A 23,429-nucleotide genomic window follows, 5' to 3' on the forward strand; every position below is an offset into this window, starting at 1 on the left:
TTTCTATATAGCACACTGACATATGCTGCCTATGGCTCCAGTGCATTCCTAAACCTAAAAGCTGCATCTACTGCATTGCAGCCATTTCATGCACCAAGGTATGCGTACAACGGTGTCTGCATGTAGGAGGAGATTTGTATATTTAGCAAATGCAGTCAGACACGTCCATATCAATTATTCATATACTATTTACCTGACATACACTCTTCAATGTAGGAAATGGCTCCTTTGCATTATCTGAGCCATTAGACAATCAAGGATATTTATTGATGCTGGTGCAATAAAAAAAACTGAACAAGAGCCATCACCAGACTCACTGTGGAAAGTGATACTTACTATGCTATCTTCCTGCATAATGTCTACCTATACGTAGGTCTTTACAATACATCTGGAGTTTACACTACCATTATTTAATATCTGACGGACATTAAATAACAGATGCAGACGGAGTCCCCTTCAAATGGTGCCCATCTGCATTCACCTCCATGTATTGTTTTTTTTCTCCATCATATTTTTTTACTTTTCTGATGGAAGAAAAAGTCAGGTCATTTCTTCCATTACAAGATTAAATAAACATGATGGAAGAAAGCATCCATTTTAATCAATGGGGAAAGAATGCAGGCGGAGGGTCTCGGTCTGTGTCCTTTACTATACTAGTGTTACTGTCCATTGCTTCCATCATATGATAGATGACAGAAACGCACTGTAATGGTCATGTGAACCAAACCTTACCACTGGCAAGTAATGTCTCTTCCATACTGTGCCTCCTGCCTGATTCCATTACAAATCCATATGCACTCACCCCACCCAACTGATGTACAGCTAGAGAAATTCCATGTACACTTGTATACGAGCAAAAAAAAAAAAAACAGCTTCAGAATTACTTTTGATAACTACAATTTATAAGTCACTAAACTGATGACTATCTGACCTACATCAGCTCTTCGTACAAATCACATGTGCTCGGAACGCAGACCAAATGATTGTTATATGTTACATCTTACGACACGACAATGCCATTTTTGATAGATCTAAAGGCTGTTTTTCACAGTCATTTTGCATCCTTTTTAGATAGCCGAGTATCAGTTTTTTAATCCTTTTTTATTGGGCTCTCAAAATAAAAACGGATGAATATCACAGGTCTTTCTTTTTCACCCAACCCACTGATCTGTTTTTAACATTACTAGTAGGGTGACAATTTGTTATTTAGGTCCTGGGTAAAAAACTACTTTATTGTGAACATATATACACAATCTGCCCACTTTATCCATGAACTTAGTCCATCTCACTCACAAGCTATAATGATATTGTTACACAGTCATGGAGGGTTGAACAAACCAAAGTCCATGGTGCTCCTATGAGTTTCAATTACATTAATGTCTATTAGAGATCTAAGGCCTGGTTCACATCTGCATTTGGTATTCCGTTCGGGGAGTCCACTTGGGGACACCTGAATGGAATACTGAATGCATTAAACAGAGGTTAGCCAAAAAAACAACATGGACCCCATAGATTATAATGGGGTCCGTGTGTTTTCCGCACAAATCATCTGGAGAGAAAAGTGGTGCTCGCAGCACATTTCTTTCCGCATTATTTGTGTGGACACCGCATGGAAAACACACAGATCCCATTATTGTCTGTTTTGTTTTTTTAGCTAACCACTTTTTAATGCGTTCGGTATTCCATTTGGGGGGTCCCCAAGTGGACTCTCCAAACGGAATACCAAATGCAGATGTGAACCAGGCCTAAAGCCACATTCTAGCAAAGTGCTATACTGGTGGATAGCAAGTGGTAGATTTTTGCTGTTTGGCCTTCAGCTGTTGAAGGTATATGGGCACCTTAATGTCAACCATGCACATAAAATGGGTTATATTCCCAAGAAAAAAAGTACTCAGCAGTTAAAATCTGGCATCTGCCCATAGAGGCACAGTCAGGACCCCCATACACATAAGAGGGTTAGTAAGTTTGAGGTATAAGTAACTATGGCTCAAGCTGTCCATCGTAGAGATATCAAACTGCGTTCTATAAAGGACAGTTCACACAGTGGACATCGAAGAGCAATTTGACGTGGACGTCTAAAGATTACAGACAGAAACTTGCGCTGATTTTTAAAGCAGAATAAGTCTCGAAATCAGGACCAAATTGCTCCATGTGAACATACCCTATCAGTCAAGTTATCAGTGTAATAATTCCTCCAAAAGTAACACAAATGGATTTAGGTCTGGCTGTACAAGTCTACATTTCTATGTGGTTTGCTGCCAGGCTACACATCAACTGTGTGTGTGAATGAAGACTTACTGTCTGACTTTTCAAAAGAAATAAAAAAAAGGTGTGAAGAAAGTGTGAAGGCTCCAATAACTCAGACAGATGCCCTAGTGTAAAGTGACCTCTCCCATGAGGTTTGTGTTAAAACTGTAAGCTCTATACAGGTAATTCTGCATTTTCACAGCTGTAGCAAACACAAGATAGCCTGCAGGGAATCCCATCCCTCATGAGAACTGTAACTGCTGTGGTGCACATTTTCTAGATAAAGACTTGTACACAGCAGAAACTAAACCGATGTGATGGCCCACAATACGGTATTACTGGATACCATCTGGAAGTAACTGAGGGCTGCAGAATAAACCAGTTATTCAGGATATACACAGAAATAACATGGGTCTGGATTAAATTAATTTGAATAAAAAATAGAATAAAAAAAGCATCAAATTCAACAGTGGATGAGATGTCAGGACTGTATACAGGAAAGCGATCAGAATAACTGAGTCCTTGTGTATCATAGGAGCATTCCACCGCTTTCTGTATTTCTATACTAAAGTTTAATGTCCAAAATGCAGTCTGGGGGCTCAGTAGTTGGTACTGTTGTCTTGCAGCACTAGGGTCCTGGGTTCGTATTTGACCAAAGGCAACATCTGCATGGAGTTTGTATGTCCCCCCCCCCCCCCGTGATCATCATCATCATCTATGGTTATTACCTTTATAGTTCTTGGGAGACAATGAATGGAAGATTACAACAAAAAAAAAAATTAACTAAAAAAAAAATAAAAAATCTGTCATCTCAATTCTAACTAGAGTATTCTGCTAATTTATTTCTCATAGTCCTGTCCATATGCCAGTTACCAGGTTATTACGGAGGCATCGCTTTGCCACAGTAATAACTCCTTTTGAAACACAACTGTTGCAGCAAAAATTTGGGGTCTCACAACCAAAGAGGCCATTACCGTGTGACACAGGCTAATAAATGCTGCCATTATAGATGCTCTCTAATAGTTAACACATTTACTTTAATTCACAAACTGGCAAGAAGTTGTTTTTCTCCAGCCACATGCTGGAAGTTTTAATTTTACAACAGCTTAAGACTTGTAGATTGGAGCAAGGCCATGAACAGGTTGCTGGTGAAATAAATACTGCGAAGAAATGAAAGGACGTAGCCGGCACGCGGGGGGTCAAGCGGCCGGCCGCCGTCAAAGCAGAAGTACCGGGTGCATCCATTCATTTCTATGGAGCGTGCTGTTCGGATCGGCTGATCTGAACAGTACTCGCTCATCTCTAAAGTTTAATAATGCGATGATGTGAGTTTTGTTAAAACGAGTCATACAAGTCCTGGATGGGCCAGTAAATGTATCCGCCACAAGGACAGTTATGGCTGCGTGAAATGGCTGGAATATTCATGAACACCCATTTTAACTATGATACAATATGATATGGAAGAAGTTACATGAAGAATACAGTATAACCAGAATGTACAGTATTTATTATACAATCAGCAGGCCTTGAAAAGGAAAACCGTCTATACACTGCGGGTTATATACTGCACAAGTCTGGTTATAGGCACAAAGCAGCCGTGTAATACAAGATAAATGTGTGACAAGGACAGGAAAGGGAGGAGAAAGAGTTTCTATGGAAACTAAACAACAAACAGCAGTGCAGGGGTAATTTTATCCCAAAATAGGCCAGCGCTGGATCCCACATGTTACATTTCTACTCTACAAATGTGTAGAGAAATGTATACACCAGGCAGAAAAGACACCGCACCTTATGTAGGAAACAAATGTGCAAAGTATCAGGTGGCCATAACAACCTGAGCGTGGCTATCATGATACCACTTAGGTTAGAAAGCGAAAGCCTTCATCTGATTGGATACTATGGGCAGGCTCCAAATATACCTACTAATAGAAAAGCTGAGCTCGGATCGGTTGCAAATAACCCGCCATCATGCCCGCTATTTGTTTCACTCAGAGAATCAGATTTCTTGTTGGATATAGCAAAAAAAAAAAAAAAAATCTGTTTAATTGCTTATTTTTATCAATAAAAACGTGTACACAGATTATGTTTACTGCCATTTTCTGCTACATGTGAAAGTCACCAGTTAGGGCTTATTCACAAGTCTGGTTTTTGATGGAGCATTTTCATGGCTGTCCATTTTGACAGAAATAGAATGAGCTGTGTGAATAGATCCATAGACCTTGATGGATTTTATTGCGGCCGGGTGATAGATACGGTCATGACACTGCCTGTATTTACTGGCACGAGAATACGGCCTCTTAAGGGGCTGTTACAGCCGTCTTTCACAGACATTAGGTTCATGATACACAGCACTGTTGTGTGAATAAGGCCTTATTGCTCATGCATATTGATACATATGTACAGGAGAATTTTTATATTTTCTACATATATACTTAGCTTGATGTGAAAATGAGGAATATGATTTCTTTAATTGAAAGAGTCATGTATCATTATCTGACAGAAAGTGTCCAAAAAGGAAACTGTTATTATGTGGAAAAAAATGTAATGTGCTATTCCTGGAGGTCCCCAGAGATTGTGGTCACACATGCAGAATTACTTACCAAACATAACTGCATTTTCAAAAGGGTTTTCCGGGAGTAAAATATTGATGTCCTATCCTTGAATTAGGTAATCAATATCACACTGTTGTACATTGCATAGGAGCTGTGCTTGATATCACTGCTCAGCCCCCTTTACTTGAATGGGACTGAGCTACAAATAGGCTATATGACAAATGAACGTGACATCAGTGTCCCATGAATCAAAAGCAGTGCTCAAATAAGTCGAAAGTTATTTTGTTGCTTTCAATGGCTTATGCCCGGTTCACACTAGCTTATGTGTTCCGTCCGGAATGAGTCCACATGAGGAACCCCCCCCAGACGGAATACAAGCACAACAGCAAGCGCTGTGCAGTTAAAGCGCACGGACCGCAAAGACTATAATGGGGTTGGTGTGCTTGCAGCGCACTGCCCTTGCGGATGGAACACATAAGCTAGTGTGAACCGACCCTTATCTGTAGGGGTACTGCTACTGAGATATTGATCACCTATCCTAAATATAGGTCACCAACAGTTAACGCTCTATTTTTGCCTTATAATCAGCCTTGCTATCTGTACTATTTTAGAGCCATGACGGATCAGTTTTCAAAAATTCCTGCCATATTGACAAAATCTGTATTCTGTATGGTTTCCACTGTTTTTGGGGGGGTTTTTGTACTTTTTGACAGTAATATTGTTGAAGACTGAGTCAGCCTTTTAGTCAAAATATCAGAAGTCCTGATGGAAATGAAAAAAAATAGGAGAGAACCCAGCATTAGGCTAATGTAGTGAGCCACAGCAAAAAAGCGCTGCAGGAAAAAACACACGGAAATGTAGCAAGGTTTTTCCCGTAGGCATTTCACAGAAAGTCCACAGAGTTCGCTAGCATTTCCATAGGTATAATTGACATGCTGCGATTTACTAAAATGCAACAGTTTTTGAAATCGCTGCGTGTCCACTGTGGATATTTTTCTGCAATACAGTTTTTGAAATCGCTGCGTGTCCACTGTGGATATTTTTCTGCAATGTATGGATGGGATTAGCCCGAACCCCATCTACTTTGCAGGGAATGTAAAACACTGCTACAAAATTGCAGCATTTGCACCATGTGGGGGTTCAGTCTTAAAAGGGTTTACCCACAAATGCAAATTATCGCCTATCCACAGAACAGGGGATAAGCCGCAGACTGGTGGGGGTATGAGCGGTATAGGCAATAGCTTTATTATACCTTAGCTGCTTCTCCCACTACTATAATTATTACTGGAGAAACAGACAGGCTACATACATTGCAATGAAGATGGAGACATGGTTCTATTTTGTTGTAGTAACCAAATGTAAAATATGGCTACATCTAGTAATAAGAGCTCCACAGGGAATATTAGACGGCAGCCTTCATGTCTCACTGCACTTATAATAAGGCAAACGGTATATACATAACATATTGAAAAACACTACAATAATGGATCAGACTTCCTGAGATTATGAGGGCCAGTAATTGAGAAAAGGGCAGCTCTGTTTGCCTTCCCTCAGCTCTTCATGTATGACAGGAATGTGACTCAGAAGATGGAGGAAAAAAATCTGAAAAAATGCCAGCAGAAACAGAAGTCCATAAATGTCCATGTACAAAAGGAATGTTTGTACAGCCACAAGGAGATCTACAGACAAGACAGATTACAGAAATCTTCACCTATAGAACTGTATAATGACTATATTAAATAATTGCAAAAATGGTCATTCTGTCAGAAACACCAAGAATGACCTGCGGGGTTACAGTAACTTGTAAATTCTACAGAACTGCTCAGATGTGCGGCCCTCCTGCCCCCTGGTTTCCTCTGCTCTGCTGCTGCTTTGTCCTACAAAGTGCAAACAATTGACTTATTAACCCATCTAAAAATACCTTTGTTGTAATGTCAAAACTTTTATTGGTGCACACTCTTAGTGTCTGTAGTCAGAATTCATTGTCAGTCTGTAGTCTGTTCTCTGAGTATCTATAGTTAGAATTCAATGTCAGTCTGTAGTCTGCTCTATGAGTATCTATCGTCAGAATTCATAGTCAGTCTGTAGTCTGCTCTGCGTATCTATAGTCAAAATTCATTGTCAGTCTGTAGTCTGTTCTGAGGATCTGTAGTCAGAATTCAATGTCAGTCTGTAGTCGGTTCATCAGAATTCATTGTCAGTCTATAGTCTGCTCTGAGTATCTATAGTCAGAATTTATTGTCAGACTGTAGTCAGTTCGTCAGAATTCAGCGTCAGTGTAGTCTGTTCTCTGAGTATCTGTAGTCATAATTCATTGTCAGTCTGTAGTCTGCTCTCTGGGCATCTAGAGTCAGAATTCAAAGTCAGGTTGTAGTCTGTTCTCTGGGTATCTATAGTCAAAATTCATGGTCGGTCTGCAGTCAGAACTCATTGTCAGTTTGTTGTAGGGATACACAAATAAAGGACTCACCTTAACCCTGCAACCCAACATAAATAGAAAGGTAACCCATCCAGCAATTTCACAGAGTGCAAAATAAATGACTGCACAGTAGAACAGTAATATTATATATATATATATATATATATATATATATATATATATATATATATATATATATATATATATATATATATACACACACACACAGCAAAATCTATTAATCTGACTCCAATCCGTCCAAAAACCCTAATAATCTGGAAATGGATTAGTTTCTGTCTGTTTTTTGGCTGGATAGACATGGATCTTTTTTGTTTTTTTAAAAACAAACAAAAAAAAAAAATTGATCTCTAGGGCCATCCATTTTGCCTGTTTTTTTCTACATCTATTAAATGTATCTGCTACACAGATATAATAAAGGTGACCTGAAGGGAGCCTGACAGTGTATACCGCTATACAGTGCCTACAAGTAGTATTCAACCCCCTGCCGATTTAGCAGGTTTGATAAGATGCAAATAAGTTAGAGCCTTCAAACAGATGCATAAATCTTACAAACCAAAAAGTTATGTTGCTCAGTTAAATTTTAATAAATTTTAAACATAAAAGTTTGGGTCAATTATTATTCAACCCCTAGGTTTAATATTTTGTGGAATAACCCTTGTTTGCAATTACAGCTAATAATCGTCTTTTATAAGACCTGATCAGGCCGGCACAGGTCTCTGGAGTTATCTTGGCCCACTCCTCCATGCAGATCTTCTCCAAGTTATCTAGGTTTTTTGGGTGTCTCATGTGGACTTTAATCTTGAGCTCCTTCCACAAGTTTTCAATTGGGTTAAGGTCAGGAGACTGACTAGGCCACTGCAACACCTTGATTTTTTCCCTCTTGAACCAGGCCTTGGTTTTCTTGGCTGTGTGCTTTGGGTCGTTGTCTTGTTGGAAGATGAAATGACGACCCATCTTAAGATCCTTGATGGAGGAGCGGAGGTTCTTGGCCAAAATCTCCAGGTAGGCCGTGCTATCCATCTTCCCATGGATGCGGACCAGATGGGAAGGCCCCTTGGCTGAGAAGCAGCCCCACAGCATGATGCTGCCACCACCATGCTTGACTGTAGGGATGGTATTCTTGGGGTCGTATGCAGTGCCATCCAGTCTCCAAACATCACGTGTGTGGTTGGCACCAAAGATCTCGATCTTGGTCTCATAAGACCAGAGAACCTTGAACCAGTCTGTCTCAGAGTCCTCCAAGCGATCATAAGCAAACTGTAGATGAGCTTTGACATGACGCTTTGAAAGTAAAGGTACCTTACGGGCTCGTCTGGAACGGAGACCATTGCGGTGGAGTACGTTACTTATGGTATTGACTGAAACCAATGTCCCCACTGCCATGAGATCTTCCCAGAGCTCCTTCCTTGTTGTCCTTGGGTTAGCCTTGACTCTTCCGACAAGCCTGGCCTCGGCACGGGAGGAAACTTTAAAAGGCTGTCCAGGCCGTGGAAGGCTAATAGTAGTTCCATAAGCCTTCCACTTCCGGATGATGCTTCCAACAGTGGAGACAGGTAGGCCCAACTCCTTGGAAAGGGTTTTGTACCCCTTGCCAGCCTTGTGACCCTCCACGATCTGGTCTCTGATGGCCTTGGAATGCTCCTTTGTCTTTCCCATGTTGACCATGTATGAGTGCGGTTCACAAGTTTGGGGAGGGTCTTAAATAGTCAGAAAAGGCTGGAAAAAGAGATAATTAATCCAAACATGTGAAGCTCATTGTTCTTTGTGCCTGAACTACTTCTTAATACTTTAGGGGAACCAAACAGAATTCTGGTGGTTTGAGGGGGTTGAATAAACTTTTCACAATTTAAAAAAAAATGAAACAAAGAAATAACATTCTTTTTTGCTGCAGAGCATTTCACACTTCCAGGCTGATCTACAGTCCAAATGTCACAATGCCAAGTTAATTCAGAAAGTGTAAACCTGCTAAATCTGCAGGGGGTTGAATACTACTTGTAGGCACTGTATATTGCATATGTGAGTACTATGGTATATAAGTGTGTATGTATATTTAGTGTTCTATAGGCTCCTGAACCTCATGACTGGGCAGAACTGTGATTCTCTAAGGCAATCCTGGCTCTAATGGCCAAAAGAAACAGTGTAAAAAAGGGCAAAGCATTCCAGTGCAAGTTTCTGGCCAAGATCTGCCTTGAGTGTCTGCATGCTGAGTCTGTTTGAGCAGGCTAAGAGCTGCTTGTCCTGCCTACTGTAAATATGACAGCTCTTGCTAGTGTTGTCTTCCAAGGAACCTCAGAACAGATGGCTTTGTGGCCTCTGGTAGCAAAAGACCAGTTTAACAAAGTAATTTTAAAGAAAGGACAATGTAAAATTTTTTCAATTATAATAAAATTCGATCTTAGTACCTGAGATTATAAGATTATTCTCGTCTTGAAGGCAGTTGGGAGACCCTTGTTTTAGAGAAAGATGTGAGACCCCCTCTTAGGGAAACTCTACCTAACTGACATTTATCAAAAGCAAAAAGAAGACACCGAGCAACCTGTAGTGCAGATCTGTATTGATAGTGGTAGATACAGATGAAAAAGAAAGGCTCACCTTTACACACAACTCTTCTAACAGTAGTGGGATCACTTGGCAGAGGATTCCTCTCTGGATTGGATGCAGCTGCGAGGTACCTCACACCTCACGGGTGTATATACAACACAAGGATGGACCAAATGGCAGGTTTGTGGTAACAAACCTGAATACAAAGGACCCGCGCTTGCCAAATAGGTGATAAACATACGACTTTTATTGAACACACTATGCCTTTTGGGCGTAAACCCCGCCCTTCTTCAGGTGAAAAAGTTCAGGAAATGCAAATTTCATAAGGAGTCCGGAGGCAGTACACACATATGGGATATTATCCCCAGTTAGCAGCTCTGAGAATCCTGGATGAAGTTTTGCAGAGCTTCAGGAAAGTGTTTGGCCTGGTCTAATTACCGCCTGCCGAAACAACCTGGATCCTCAGAGCTGCTAACTGGGGATAATATCCCATGCGTATGTACTGCCTCCGGACTCCAGGAAATGAAAATTCCATAAGAACCATTACACCTGAAGAAGGGTGGGGTTTACGCCCAAAATGCGTAGTGTGTTGTTCAATAAAAGTCGTATGTTTTTCACCTATTTGGCAAGTGCGGGTCCTTTGTATTCAGGTTTGTTACCACAAACCTGACATTTGGTCCATCCTTGTGTAGCTGACATTTATGGCATCTCTCTGGATATGCCACAAATGTAGAAGGTAGGAATGCACCTTTTACTTACCTCTATTACAACATTGTCTGACCTCTGCATAAGCAATGCCGCCCCTGCTACCTCTTTTGTCACCCCCTCTACCTCATAGATTGTAAGCTCTTACGAGCAGGGCCCTCAGTCCCATTGTGTGAAATGACTTTCTTTGCAATGTATCAGTCTGTATTTGAACCCTACAAATTGTACAGCGCTGTGGAATATGTTGGCACTATATAAATAAAATTTATATTATTATAATATTATTATTATTACTTACAGACATTGTCAATCACTGTCCCATATCGGGCTCACAATCTACATTCCTTATCAGTATGGAAGGAAACCTCAGTACCCGGAGGAAACGCACGCAAACATGAGGAGAACATGCAAACTCCTTGCAGACATTTTGGAAATCGCAGCTTTTCTGCGTTGCTTATATTTCTGCAATGAGTTGATGGGATTCACTAGAATCTCATCCACTTTACAGGGATTGTAAACATTTACGGCACGTGGGGCTCCGGCCTCAAAGATATTCAAGTAAAGCTGCATGAAAGACAAAATAATCGAGCATGTGATGGCTTAAGGATAGTTTTTAAGACGAAAGAAGACAAAACTAAGGACTTGTATAAATCAGCCTTCTGATGTGCAGATACCACTCCACATTCCACTGCTATCAAAGTACAGTACTCCATTGTGTACACTACAAGGCCCATAAATGATCCCCTTTTCAGTAACTAAGTAGAAATGCTTTCCTGTTGTCTCCTGTTGTTGCATATTTGCTACAAGTTCAGAAAATGTGTAGCATGACGAACAAATATTCCCACAAAGGGAACCCAAAGTAAACACTCAACACAATGAACCTTCACACTTTCACTGCATTTAGACCTGTCTGAAGTAGTATCAGTAGAGCTGATCGCTAGAACAAAGGAGCAGTCCCATTTAAATCACAGGACACCATGCAAGTATGGTTAGGATAGGCCATGAATCAGATCACTGAGGGGTCTGGCTCCCATTAACCTTGTTCATCTGCTAAATCAAGCATCAGGTCCTCTTTACTGTTTACCTGGCATAGTGCGACAAATCTAGTAGTGATCATGCCTGGTACTGCAGCTAAGTCCCAATCACTTGAATTGGATTGAGATGCAACCAAAATCAACTGTGTGCACAATCTCCTACGGGGCATGATACATGTCATTTAAATTGGACTGCTCCTTTAGCGAACCCGCAGGTACTACCGATATAAATGCAGACATGTCTCAATAGGGCTGCTATAAGTCAGACCCCCTTCCCCCCCAATGATCTAATCCTAAGGATAGTCCATCACTATTATAATTCCAAAAATGCCTTTAGGCCAGGGCGCCACATGGCGTAAATGCAAAGGTTTGGCCGCAGCAGAAAAAAGATGCAGCATTTTATAATCCCTACGAGATGGGTCTCCCATCCACACCTTGCGAAAAAATTATGCGCTGTGGACATGCATAGCAAGCTGCAGCCAAAAATATGTTGCAGGAAAAACCGTGAAGGAGGTGCATCAGGGTTTCTCTCACATTCCTTTTCACAGTAAGTCCGCAGAGTTTTCCTCTAGAGACTTTACCTATATGGAAAATGCCAGCGTCTCCGTAGGTATAATCGACATGCAGCGATTTACAAGAAAACAACGGTTTTTGAAATCACACATACCTGCTGCAGATATTTTTCTGCCAGAATCTCATCCACTTTGCAGATGCTTTACAACACTACGGTTTTTGCTGTGTAGTTTCCGCCACAGCAAAATCACAGAGTTTACGCTACATGGGGCCCCGGGCCACATTGTGATGACGCAGCATCATTACAGTGAAACGCCCATGTTTTTTGAAAAAACACAGCAGTTCAAGTATACCTGCAGAAACTGAGGCATTTTCCGTATAGGTATAATAGGTTCAAAAAGTCAGCAGAGATAAACTCTCAGAAACATTGCTGAAAAGATGCATTTCCCCAAAGTTTTTTTCCACAACGTTTTTGCTATATGGGGGCTAAACCAAGTATTCCCAGCATCATCACTCTACCAGCATCACATCCAATATTTCTCATACACCAATACCGTACTCCAAGTGGTTATGCTTCTTAAAGTCTTATTTATGCCACAATAAACATACAATGTTTCGGGTTAAACAAACCCTTTGTCACGCTATGGATATACAAAGGTGGTTTTGCTGGTAGTGGTCAGCTTGAACATGGCTAATGCATGGTTCCCGGATATCGTCCCATGATATGATAGCGTCCAGATATGGTAGCATATCTGGTTTGGCAATTGTAAGAGGGACTCTGAAGTCTTCTGGTGTAAAACAACTGATGACCTATCCTTAGGATAGACCATCAATATTACATTGGTGGGGTCTGACACATGGGACTTCCACAGATCAGCTGTTCAATGCTCTGTTTCAAAGGCTATGTGTTGTCACATTCTTCAGTCACATGGCCTGTTTGACACTCAGTCCAATTCAAGTGAATAGGGCTGGGCTGCAATACAATGTACAACGTTGCGTTTGGTAAGGGTACAAGCTCATGAAGTGGTAGATGCATGCAGTCAAAACCCTGCTATGCCCATGAATGTACAATTACACTGTATAATTCTGCATCCTATAGAAGTAACATGCGAGTAGGACTCAGCCGCATGTGGCTACCACTACGTCAAAATGAAAACTAAGCAATAAAGGGACTGCAGTAATTGGGTTATCTGAATATTGTGATCTATTCAACAGCTGAGCAAAGGATGTGCTGGGTGTCAGATCATCTATTCTAAGAATAGGTCATTAATATTTTAGTCCTAAAAAAATCTGAATAAATCCTTTAATGACAGCCCAAACCATGGGCCCTTGTAATAAACAGCTGTCCTTTTTCAGAGAAAACATATCGGTAGTTTAGAAATGGGTTGGGTAGACATGTTCTCTGGGCGGCTCTCCTCCAGCACCTCCCTGCCCAGGTTGCCTTGACTGACAAGTCACTCTCTGTACACAAACAGAGGAAGACCTGTAACGTTCCTTACACCCAACTAGGTTTTAAACAGTTTACTCTAAAACGCTGAAGCATTTCAGCCTGGCAGATTGTTATGTTGCTTGTAGATCAGGCAGCAGTGATCACTTGCAGGGGTTATCTAGGATTGTAAAAGCTACAGCCTACCCTTAGGATATTACATTGATGTGAAGAAACCCTGGCGATCTGTTGTTAGAAGGAGCCACTACCTCTTCACCTTGACATTGGTCTGTACTGCGCACCATACATTTCGTAGAGGCTGTGCTTGCTATTGCTGATCTGACATGATGGTCTATTCTGATGACAGGTCAGACATTAAAAAAATAAACAAGCAAAAAAACAAAAAAAAACAAAACACACAGGTTAGCAGCAGCAGGTGATGGCCATACAAGGATTTAATTACAATTCCCTAAGCTTTAGCAAGAAGTGTATTTTTGTCCCTGACCATTGGCAGGGCAAGGAAATGGCCCAGGGATCTTGCCACTTTTGAAATGAGTTTCATCTTGTAGCTTTTTTTCTATGTTTCACCTCCTTGTGCTATCATCCCCCCTGGATGACAAAACATGACCTTTCCCAATACAAGACAATGGTTATAGGCAGTGTCACATCCACCAAATTAGAAATCACAGCCTAGCACATCCTCACTGCCCCACCCAGAGTGCAATAGTGCAAAAAAAGCTACCGTAAAAATATAGGAAAAAAAACAGCTGTGTTAACCACAGACAGCCTCTCAGCCCATCACATGGCACCCGCTGATCCCTGCAGCTGTGACTGGCTATACTGACTTGTACTGGGAACAGACTGGAGGACTCGTGCAACAACCTCTGATGTGCGGATACTGATCAATCCATTCTGGATGCCATGAGATTATTAGAGAAGCATCTGGACTGGAGAATGACATTCACTTCCCCAGATTCTTCTTCATTCAGGAAATCTGAAATATTCCTATCATCTTAACCAATGATACAATGCAACCAAATTGTATGCACATGAAATTCAGTTACAACCACAGCCCCATCTGAATGGGAAAGCACAGCGCAGCCCTATCGACACAGAGCATTATGATGGTGTGTTGTGCTGTGTCACATTCTTGCTCTCTCTTATGATAGTAACTTTGTGTACTTATTTCTCTTGTATTTGCTGTGACTTTTGTTCATCTATAATGATATGTAATATTCTATATACTGTCTGCCACATCAGAAAATTAGCACAAGGTGGGAAAGGGCTTAAGGGTGCATTCACGCGGAGGAAAATGGCGGTGAATTTGGTGTGGAATCCGCAGATTCCACACCAAATTCAGTGCCGTTTTCCTCCGTGTGAATGCACCCTTAAGAGGTTATCCAGGATAACAACTTTTTTTTTTTTTTTTTAAATTAAACTATGGGCAACAAAGAAGAAAAAAAACATCAGTCCTGCTGCTCCGATGTTTTCTTGCGGCAGAGGGCCTCGCCAACTGTGCCGTCTGGGTCCCTTTCCTTAGGCCGCAGATTGACCTCAGCAGTCATGTGACCACTTAGGCCAATCAGCGGTCTCACGTGGCCTAAGGAAAGGACCTCAGTAGAACGAGGAGTACAGAGCTGGGCACAAATAAAAGGCTCACCCATTACTAGAGGTACAGAGTTGGGCACAAATGAAGGGCTCGACAGGACTAGGGGTACAAAGCTGGGCACAGATGAATAGCCAGACAGAACTAGGTGTAAAAGCTGGGTGCAGATGAATGACTCACTCATTATTAGGGGTACAGAGTAGGGCACAGATGAATGACTCACCCATTACTAGGAGTACAACAATGGGCACAGATGAATGGCTCACCCATTACTAGGGGTGCAGAGCTGGGCACAGATCAATGGTCACCCATTACTAGGGGTACAGATGAATGGCTCACACATTACCAGGGGTACAGATCTGGACACAGATGAATGGCTCACCCATTACTAGGGTACAGAGCTGGGCACAGATGAATGGCTCACCCATTTACTAGGGGCACATATGAATGGCTCACCCATTACTAGGGGCACAGATGAATAGCTCACCCATTACTAGGGGCATAACACTGGGCACAGATGAATGACTCACCCATTACTAGGGGTACAGAGCTGGGCACAGATGAATGGCTCACCCATTACTAGGGGTACAGAGCTGGCCACAGATGAATGACTCACCCATTACTAGGGGCATAACACTGGGCACAGATGAATGACTCACCCATTACTAGGGGTACAGAGCTGGGCACAGATGAATGGCTCACCCATTACTAGGGGTACAGAGCTGGGCACAGATGAATGGCTCACCCATTACTAGGGGCATAACACTGGGCACAGATGAATGACTCACCCATTACTAGGGGCATAACACTGGGCACAGATGAATGACTCACCCATTACTAGGGGCATAACACTGGGCACAGATGAATGACTCACCCATTACTAGGGGCATAACACTGGACACAGATGAATGACTCACCCATTACTAGGGGCATAACACTGGGCACAGATGAATGACTCACCCATTACTAGGGGCATAACACTGGGCACAGATGAATGACTCACCCAGGATGGCAGCTCCTTCCTATTCTTGAAGATGGTGCTGGCAGTGATCTTCTCCTCATTTTGCAGGTACTCACAGGCTAACTTAAAGCTGGTGAGTTTGTTGGTCCGGGTACTTTTCCAGCAGAAGTAGAGCCCCAGCCCCAGTATGACAAATACTATACTGAGCCCCAGGTATCCACAGAGGTACACGGGCAGTAATAGCAGCAGTGTGCGCCCCACAGACCACAGAATAGGTACCAGCTCAGAGCCCGGGGCCGGGGCAGGGACTTGCTCTGCATCGGGCATGATGAGCTCAGAGAGAAGCAGCACATAGACTGCCCGTCCGCCCCTCGCGCTCCCTCCTGCCTACCAGACACCACATCCCCGTTACACGCAGAGATGTTTGGAGGGGCGTGGTTTCACATGAACACATTTGGGCGGAGCCAAGGTCTGGCTGTGGCTGACTTGCCTGAGTCTGGGGGGGGGCGGCTGCAGTGTCTGTCAGTGCGCTGTGTCTTGGAGCCTGTGTGCTGGAGCCTGTGAGCTGGAGCCTGTGAGCTAGGCTCAGGGAATGGGTATGAGCTATCCTAAAGACTCCTGCTGTGTACACCAGCGCCCCTGACAATGTTCTACAGGAATAACATTTACAACTGGCAGACATTGCTTCTCAATCATGTTTGGTCCAATGAGGCCACCGTGGTGCCGGCGGTGTGTGGTTTATCTGATGCGTGGGTGGGAGAGCAGCGTATGAGAGGCGGCCCCGGGAGCGGAGGAGGGGGCAGTATGATGAGGCGGCGGGAAATGACTGATAAGCACCCTTGTAATGTCGGTGTATGATATATGGACAACATGGTGTAATGTGCCCGGCAGAGGTGATGTGGAAGGAATAACCGCGTGAAGTTCTGTTTACAGAATCTGAACTGACTCTTCGGAGACCCCACTTTGCGGAAACGCAGCTTTTTTGGTTGTGTTTTTTTTTAGCCTAAGCGAGGAGTGGGTTGAGCAAAAAGTAGCAGTGTGAGAATTTCCTGTGTATTCCCTATTCCTTCTATAGCCATTCTTGACTTTGGCTCAAAAAACCGCAGCAAAATGTGCAACAAAAATACCCTTGTTTCCACAACGTGGGGCCTCAGCCTTCAAGTTGTTTCTTTTTGGGCAACTATTGCTCTCTGGTATCAGCCAGTAACAATCATCTTATCCCACCAAGTGACACTTAGGTTTGCCATTGTTAAATGGAAAGGACAGGTGACAAAGTAGAATTGGGGCAGCAGGTATCCCCACCGAATAGACCAGTGGTACCAGCACAGCACTGTCTACAGGGGAAATAACACAAAGTGGGGCAGACAGTACACTGCTACCTCCGATACTGCCATGCGTCTTAATAAATCCCCCCAAATGCAGAAGAAAGAGCAAACTGGAAATCCAGTCCATACATGTGAATGACGCTGGGTTCACACTAACGTTCAGGTCTCTGTTCTCAGCTTTCCGTCTTCTGCATGCAGAAGACGGAAAACTGTCAGAGCGGGTCCGGCCGTGAGCGGTGGTGAGCGTTTTATGCTCTCTGCCGCGAAACCGGGTTTTTAAAACCGGACGCAGAATACTGCATGTCCGAATCTGTGTCTGATTTTAAAAAAACGGTTTTGCCGCAGAGAGCATAAAACGCTCACTGGCGCTCATGGCCAGACATCTTTCATACCCATTCAAATGAATGGTTATGAAACAGTCCTGCAGGTTTCCGTCTCCTGCCTCTGTTTTGTGCAGGAAACGGAAACCTGCAGAACGGAGACTGGGCGCAGAGGTGAACGAGCCCTGAGGCTGTTTTATTCCATATGTTCTTAGGCTCCGTTCCCACAGAGTAACGCGCCACGCGTTCAGACATGTAGGGGCACTACACATTGAAATCAATGGGAGGCTTTTCAACCCATTGATTTCAATGCGTAGCGCCCATAAGCCAGCACACATTGAAGTGAATGGGATCTGTTTTGAGCGCTCACACTCTGACACGTGTATACATGTCTGAATGCGTGGCGCGTGGCGTGGGAACGGAGCCTTAAACATGTGTAATGCTGGGTTCACACCAGCGTCCTTTCTCAGATTTCCGTCTTCTGCAGGCTTTTTTCACTTGAATGGATTTGAAAAATGCCTGCAGGTTTCCGTCTCCTGCCCAATTTCGGGCAGGAAACGGAAACCTGAAAACAGAGACCCCGGGCGCAGATGTGCACGAGCCTTAAGCAGTAGAGATGAGCGAGTACTGTTCGGATCAGCCGATCCGAACAGCACGCACGCATTGAAATGAATGGAAGCACCTGGTGCTTCCGGTTTGACGGCAGCCGGCCGCTTAACCCCCCGCGTGCCGGCTGCGTGCATTGATTTCAATGCGTGCGTGCTGTTAGGATCGGCTGATCCGAACAGTACTCGCTCAACTCTAATAAGCAGTACTCAGCTGATGCCATGTTTTTAATTCATCTCCTGTACGTCTTCTTAGGCTGGGTTCACATGGGGTATTTTGGACCGGAATTTAACGCAGAGGCTGCCTCAGATTCTGGTCCAAAAAACGGGTAGCCGCAGGACTCCGCTCCGGATAAGGCCCAAATGAATCGGCCTAGTAGGGAGGGAGGTGTCTTCAGGCGGACTTCCGGCTGCGGCATCCGCCTGAAGAAAGCATGTCACTTCCCTTTTTTTGGGAGCCGGAACAACCCGCTCGCAGAAAAAAAAACTGACAAGCTCCTATTGATTTTAATGGGAGCTGTTTTTTTTAGTCAGGATTTTGAGGCAGATTCCGCTACCAGAAAAAGGAACCCATTGAAGTCAATGGGAGGCTTTTTTCAGCATGGAATCTAACGTGGATTGCACTCCAAATTCAGCGCCATTTTCCTCCATGTGAATGCACCCTTACAGGACTGTTTTAGGTTAGGGACTGTGCTGTGGATATGGACTGTGTCCTGTTCCCGGGTGGCAAGCTACCTTATGTGTCCTCGTTTTTGGAATAAAATAGTTGGGCTTCATTGGTGATTTGTGTGGTCTTCGAGAAAGAACCCCTCCCGCAGTGGCGTAACTACCGTCGTAGCAGCAGAGGCGGCTGCCACAGGACCCGGGACATTAGGGGCCTAGTGACAGCCTCTACCGCTGCGTTTTTGTTTTTTTTTTCTTAATAGGCCGTTACCGGCTGGAGTTACTCTGGCCCTGCCAGGATCGGTAAGTGACACCGCGGGCCCCACAAACACTATCCTTATACTCGGGGATCTTTTCAGACCCCCCCGAGTATAATGATCGGAGGCCCAGGAGAGGTAAGAAACATAAAAAACACTGTTACTTACCTCTCCACAATCCGGGCAGGCTTCAGGCCTAGTCATCTGACGTCTCATGACCCCGGTCTGCGTCCCGGGTCATGTGACATCTGACGTAATTGAAGATGGACTGCAGCAGAGCCGGGAGATAGGTAAGTATCAGTGGTTTTTTATGTTTTTCTCCCCCTGGGTCTCTGATTATTATACTCTGGGGTCTGAAAAGACCCCAGAATATAATAATTATTTATGGGTGTCCACAGTGGGGCATAGTACTGTGTGCAGGAGCCACTATGGGGGATAATACTATGTGCAGGGGCCACTTTGGGGGATAATACTGTGTGCAGGAGCCACTATGGGGGATAATACTGTGTGCAGGAGCCACTATGGGGGATAATACTATGTGCAGGGGCCACTTTGGGGGATAATACTGTGTGCAGGGGCCACTATGGGGCATAATACTGTGTGCAGGAGCCACTATGGGGGATAATACTATGTGCAGGGGCCACTTTGGGGGATAATACTGTGTGCAGGGGCCACTATGGGGCATAATACTGTGTGCAGGAGCCACTATGGGGGATAATACTATGTGCAGGGGCCACTTTGGGGGATAATACTGTGTGCAGGGGTCACTATGGGGGATAATACTGTGTGCAGGGGCCACTATGGGGGATAATACTGTGTGCAGGGGCCACTATGGGGGATAATACTGGGTGCAGGGGCCACTATGGGGCATAATACTATGTGCAGGGGCCACTATGGGGGATAATACTGTGTGCAGGGGCCACTATGGGGGATAATACTGTGTGCAGGGGCCACTTTGGGGGATAATACTGGGTGCAGGGGCCACTATGGGGCATAATACTATGTGCAGGGGCCACTATGGGGGATAATACTGTGTGCAGGGGCCACTATGGGGGATAATACTGTGTGCAGGGGACATAATACTGTGTGCAGGGGCCACTTTGGGGGATAACACTGTGTGCAGGGGCCACTATGGGGGATAATACTGGGTGCAGGGGCCACTATGGGGCATAATACTATGTGCAGGGGCCACTATGGGGGATAATACTGGGTGCAGGGGCCACTTTGGGGGATAATACTGTGTGCAGGGGACATAATACTGTGTGCAGGGGCCACTATGGGGGATAATACTGGGTGCAAGGGCCACTATGGGGCATAATACTATGTGCAGGGGCCACTATGGGGGATAATACTGGGTGCAGGGGACATAATACTGTGTGCAGGGGCCACTTTGGGGGATAATACTGCGTGCAGGAGCCACTATGGGGGATAATACTGGGTGCAGGGGCCACTATTGGGTATAATACTATGTGCAGGGGCCACTATGGGGCATAATACTATGTGCAGGGGCCACTATGGGGTATAATACTGTGTGCAGGGGCACTATGGGGCATAATAGAGCGCGCAGGAATGTGTAGGAGGGGGTCGGTCGAGGTCTTGGGGGGGGGGGGGCATGTCAAAAGTTCACCACAGGACCCCGCCATTCCTAGTTACGCCACTGCCCTCCTGGACAACTTGATAGTAGAGAGAAACATTTTCACCCCTGACATTACTTGTATATACACATACCAATGTAATATACTGATGACATGTGTATAAACACTTCACTAAGGATACATACATGAACAATGTAACCCAGCAATGAAAAGAACGTGTAGGCTTCATTCAATACAGTAATCTATGGGGAAATCTAACAGTAAGTGCTTAAAGAGGGCCTGTCATAAAGTATAAAATAGGAGAGGTGGGGGGAAGCAACCTAGCAGGATGGGGGCTCTTTCTGATCTCAAGACCTAGGGTTGGAACCAGCCTGGAATTCCCAGACCCAGCATGAACAAATTACTGGAGAGAGGGTAAATTTAACTCCTTTAACTGAGAATTCCTTTAAAGGGACAACCCCTTTAAATTCTCTAATTTAAGATCAGAAACCATTCACCTTGACTACGTAAACTGGAATGTGTATGCCATTTTCTTTTCACAGTAGTATAGAGTGTAAAGCATAATATCCAGATCATTTATGTGACACAATCGACCCCACCCACAGCAATCTCAGATATATAACAAAAATAAATAAGATGTTTGTGCAACAGGAGGAAATGAAAGTGGGTGCAACTTACTGAAGTACCATGACCGTTACAAGGCGTACTGCAGTTAGATAGGGCTAAACCAGGAGTCTAAAACTTGTAAGATTGTGATTCGAGCTCACCTGGTCCATCCACCCACATGGCAAGCTTACAGGATCAGGTTGCATTGATTTGGGGGGGGGGGGAAGAGAAGGCATTAAAAGTGTTTCTTAAGTATAATGTGACGCAAGAAAATGAAATCTATATCATGCACAGCATCATTGGATTTCTATTACTTGTATTGCCGCAACACATTTTAGCTTCTGATAAAGGATATTAACAGAGTAGACCATGTACACTGAGGAGGAACGTTTACATGTGGCGTGGTATAATGTCACCTACTATTCATGCTAGGAGGGAGTATCCATAGTGCTAAAATGATCTTAAAGTAGAATCCCAGGGTGGTTATAATTCTCAAAAATGTGGAATTGTATATAAAAATGACAACGGTGCTGTTACTCTAAGGCTCTGTTCACATGATGTAACGCACCGCACAATCAGATACGTATACACGTGTCAGAGTGTGAGCGCTCAAAACAGATCCTATTCACTTCAATGTGTGCCGACTCACGCGCGCTACACATTGAAATCAATGGAAGGCTTTTTAACCCATTGATTTCAAGGTGTAGCGTGTGTGAGTCAGCACACATTGAAGTGAATAGGATCTGTTTTGAGCGCTCACACTCTGACACGTGTACACGTGTCTGAATGCGCGGCACGTTACATCGTGGGAACGGATCCTTAAACCATGACAAAAAAGAGAACATCCCAAAAAGTAGAGCAAACAGTGGTGGCGATGTAAAATCCCTTTTTAACTCCCCTCTATTAGATATTCTGTTTAACTTCCATGGACTCTTTCAGCACCCAGTTAGGTCTATGGTTAGGTCAAGGCTATGCATAAGCAGAATGTATGTGGTGCTAGTTGCATTCTGTAGAAGTACACCACAAGTACATTTTATATCACTTATTCACACAAAGATCTAAAGGAGGAAGACAAGTGACGAAATTTGAAATGAGAGCAGTCAAGCAATATAAATCCAGTATGGAGCGCCTAGCATTGGGGAAAATCTGAGGTTGCACTGCCATCTGCTGGATAACAGAATAATAACGGAAAAATAATCAGAATTTTTTTTCCCCCCTTTTAAAGTGAATCTGGGCAGTGCTGAGCAAATCGATAGTGTTGCGAAATAAGATTCTGTATAACTTGTCATTTATTTATATCTCTACTGGATGTAGAAACGGTCATGTGGGCGGTTCTATCAGTGATTGACAGTCGTCCACATATGACATATACAGCTGGCAGTCACTAACAGGACTGACTCCACTACTAGATGACTTTATAAGCATAAAAAGAGCAAAGATGAATGAATACATGACAGGTCATACCGAATCTTTTTCCACCCATCTATATACAATTTGCTCAGTTCCTCCTGCTACATAGATCAGGCTGCATTTTTCAATGCGATACCTTTAAATGAAAGGCTTCAATAGTACTTTTATGTATTTTTATGTTATTATAACAAGATAGTATACATACTTGCATATTTTATCAGAAATTTGCAGCCAAGCTAGAAGCAAATGCAAACAGGAAAAGTACATTCACACCACATGTTTAAAAGGGCTCTATCATTAGATTTTCAGCATTTGAGATAAACATATGAATAGCCTTGAATAGGGGGGATTAGCCCCCCGTTTTTATGATTTACCGGTAAAACGGATATGCTAATGAGTTCCTCCGTGCACCCTGGGCGTTCCATACACCGACTAGCGTCATACCTGCCTCACGCCTACCTCTGTTGTTTGTGCTCTACGTCCTTCCTCCTCCTCCCTGCGAGTAACCGCCTCCAGCATCCTTATTCTCGGCGGTAGAAAATTGAAATCTTGGGCATGCTTACTGTGTACATGTTTTTAATTGCCAGAAATAAATGCTCCATTTTTAATGGATCTAAGTTTAG

The 23,429-nt window shown here is 43.6% G+C and overlaps 1 protein-coding gene and 1 long non-coding RNA gene across 2 annotated transcripts in view; one reads left to right on the plus strand and one right to left on the minus strand.

Annotated features, from left to right (window-relative positions):
- Window positions 1-16,447, minus strand: part of ESYT1 (extended synaptotagmin 1) — a 68,738-nt gene extending 52,291 nt beyond the window's left edge. Inside the window, exon 1 of the mRNA XM_075265615.1 lies at window positions 16,068-16,447. Coding sequence (XP_075121716.1) covers window positions 16,068-16,352 — 285 coding nt within the window. The 5' untranslated portion in view covers window positions 16,353-16,447. The remainder of the gene's footprint in view (window positions 1-16,067) is intronic.
- LOC142195709 (uncharacterized) overlaps window positions 1-23,429 on the plus strand; it is a 293,946-nt gene that overhangs the window by 253,478 nt on the left and 17,039 nt on the right. The window lies entirely within an intron of this gene.

This window comes from Leptodactylus fuscus, chromosome 2 (assembly GCF_031893055.1).
Source record: "Leptodactylus fuscus isolate aLepFus1 chromosome 2, aLepFus1.hap2, whole genome shotgun sequence".
Lineage (NCBI taxonomy): Eukaryota > Metazoa > Chordata > Amphibia > Anura > Leptodactylidae > Leptodactylus > Leptodactylus fuscus.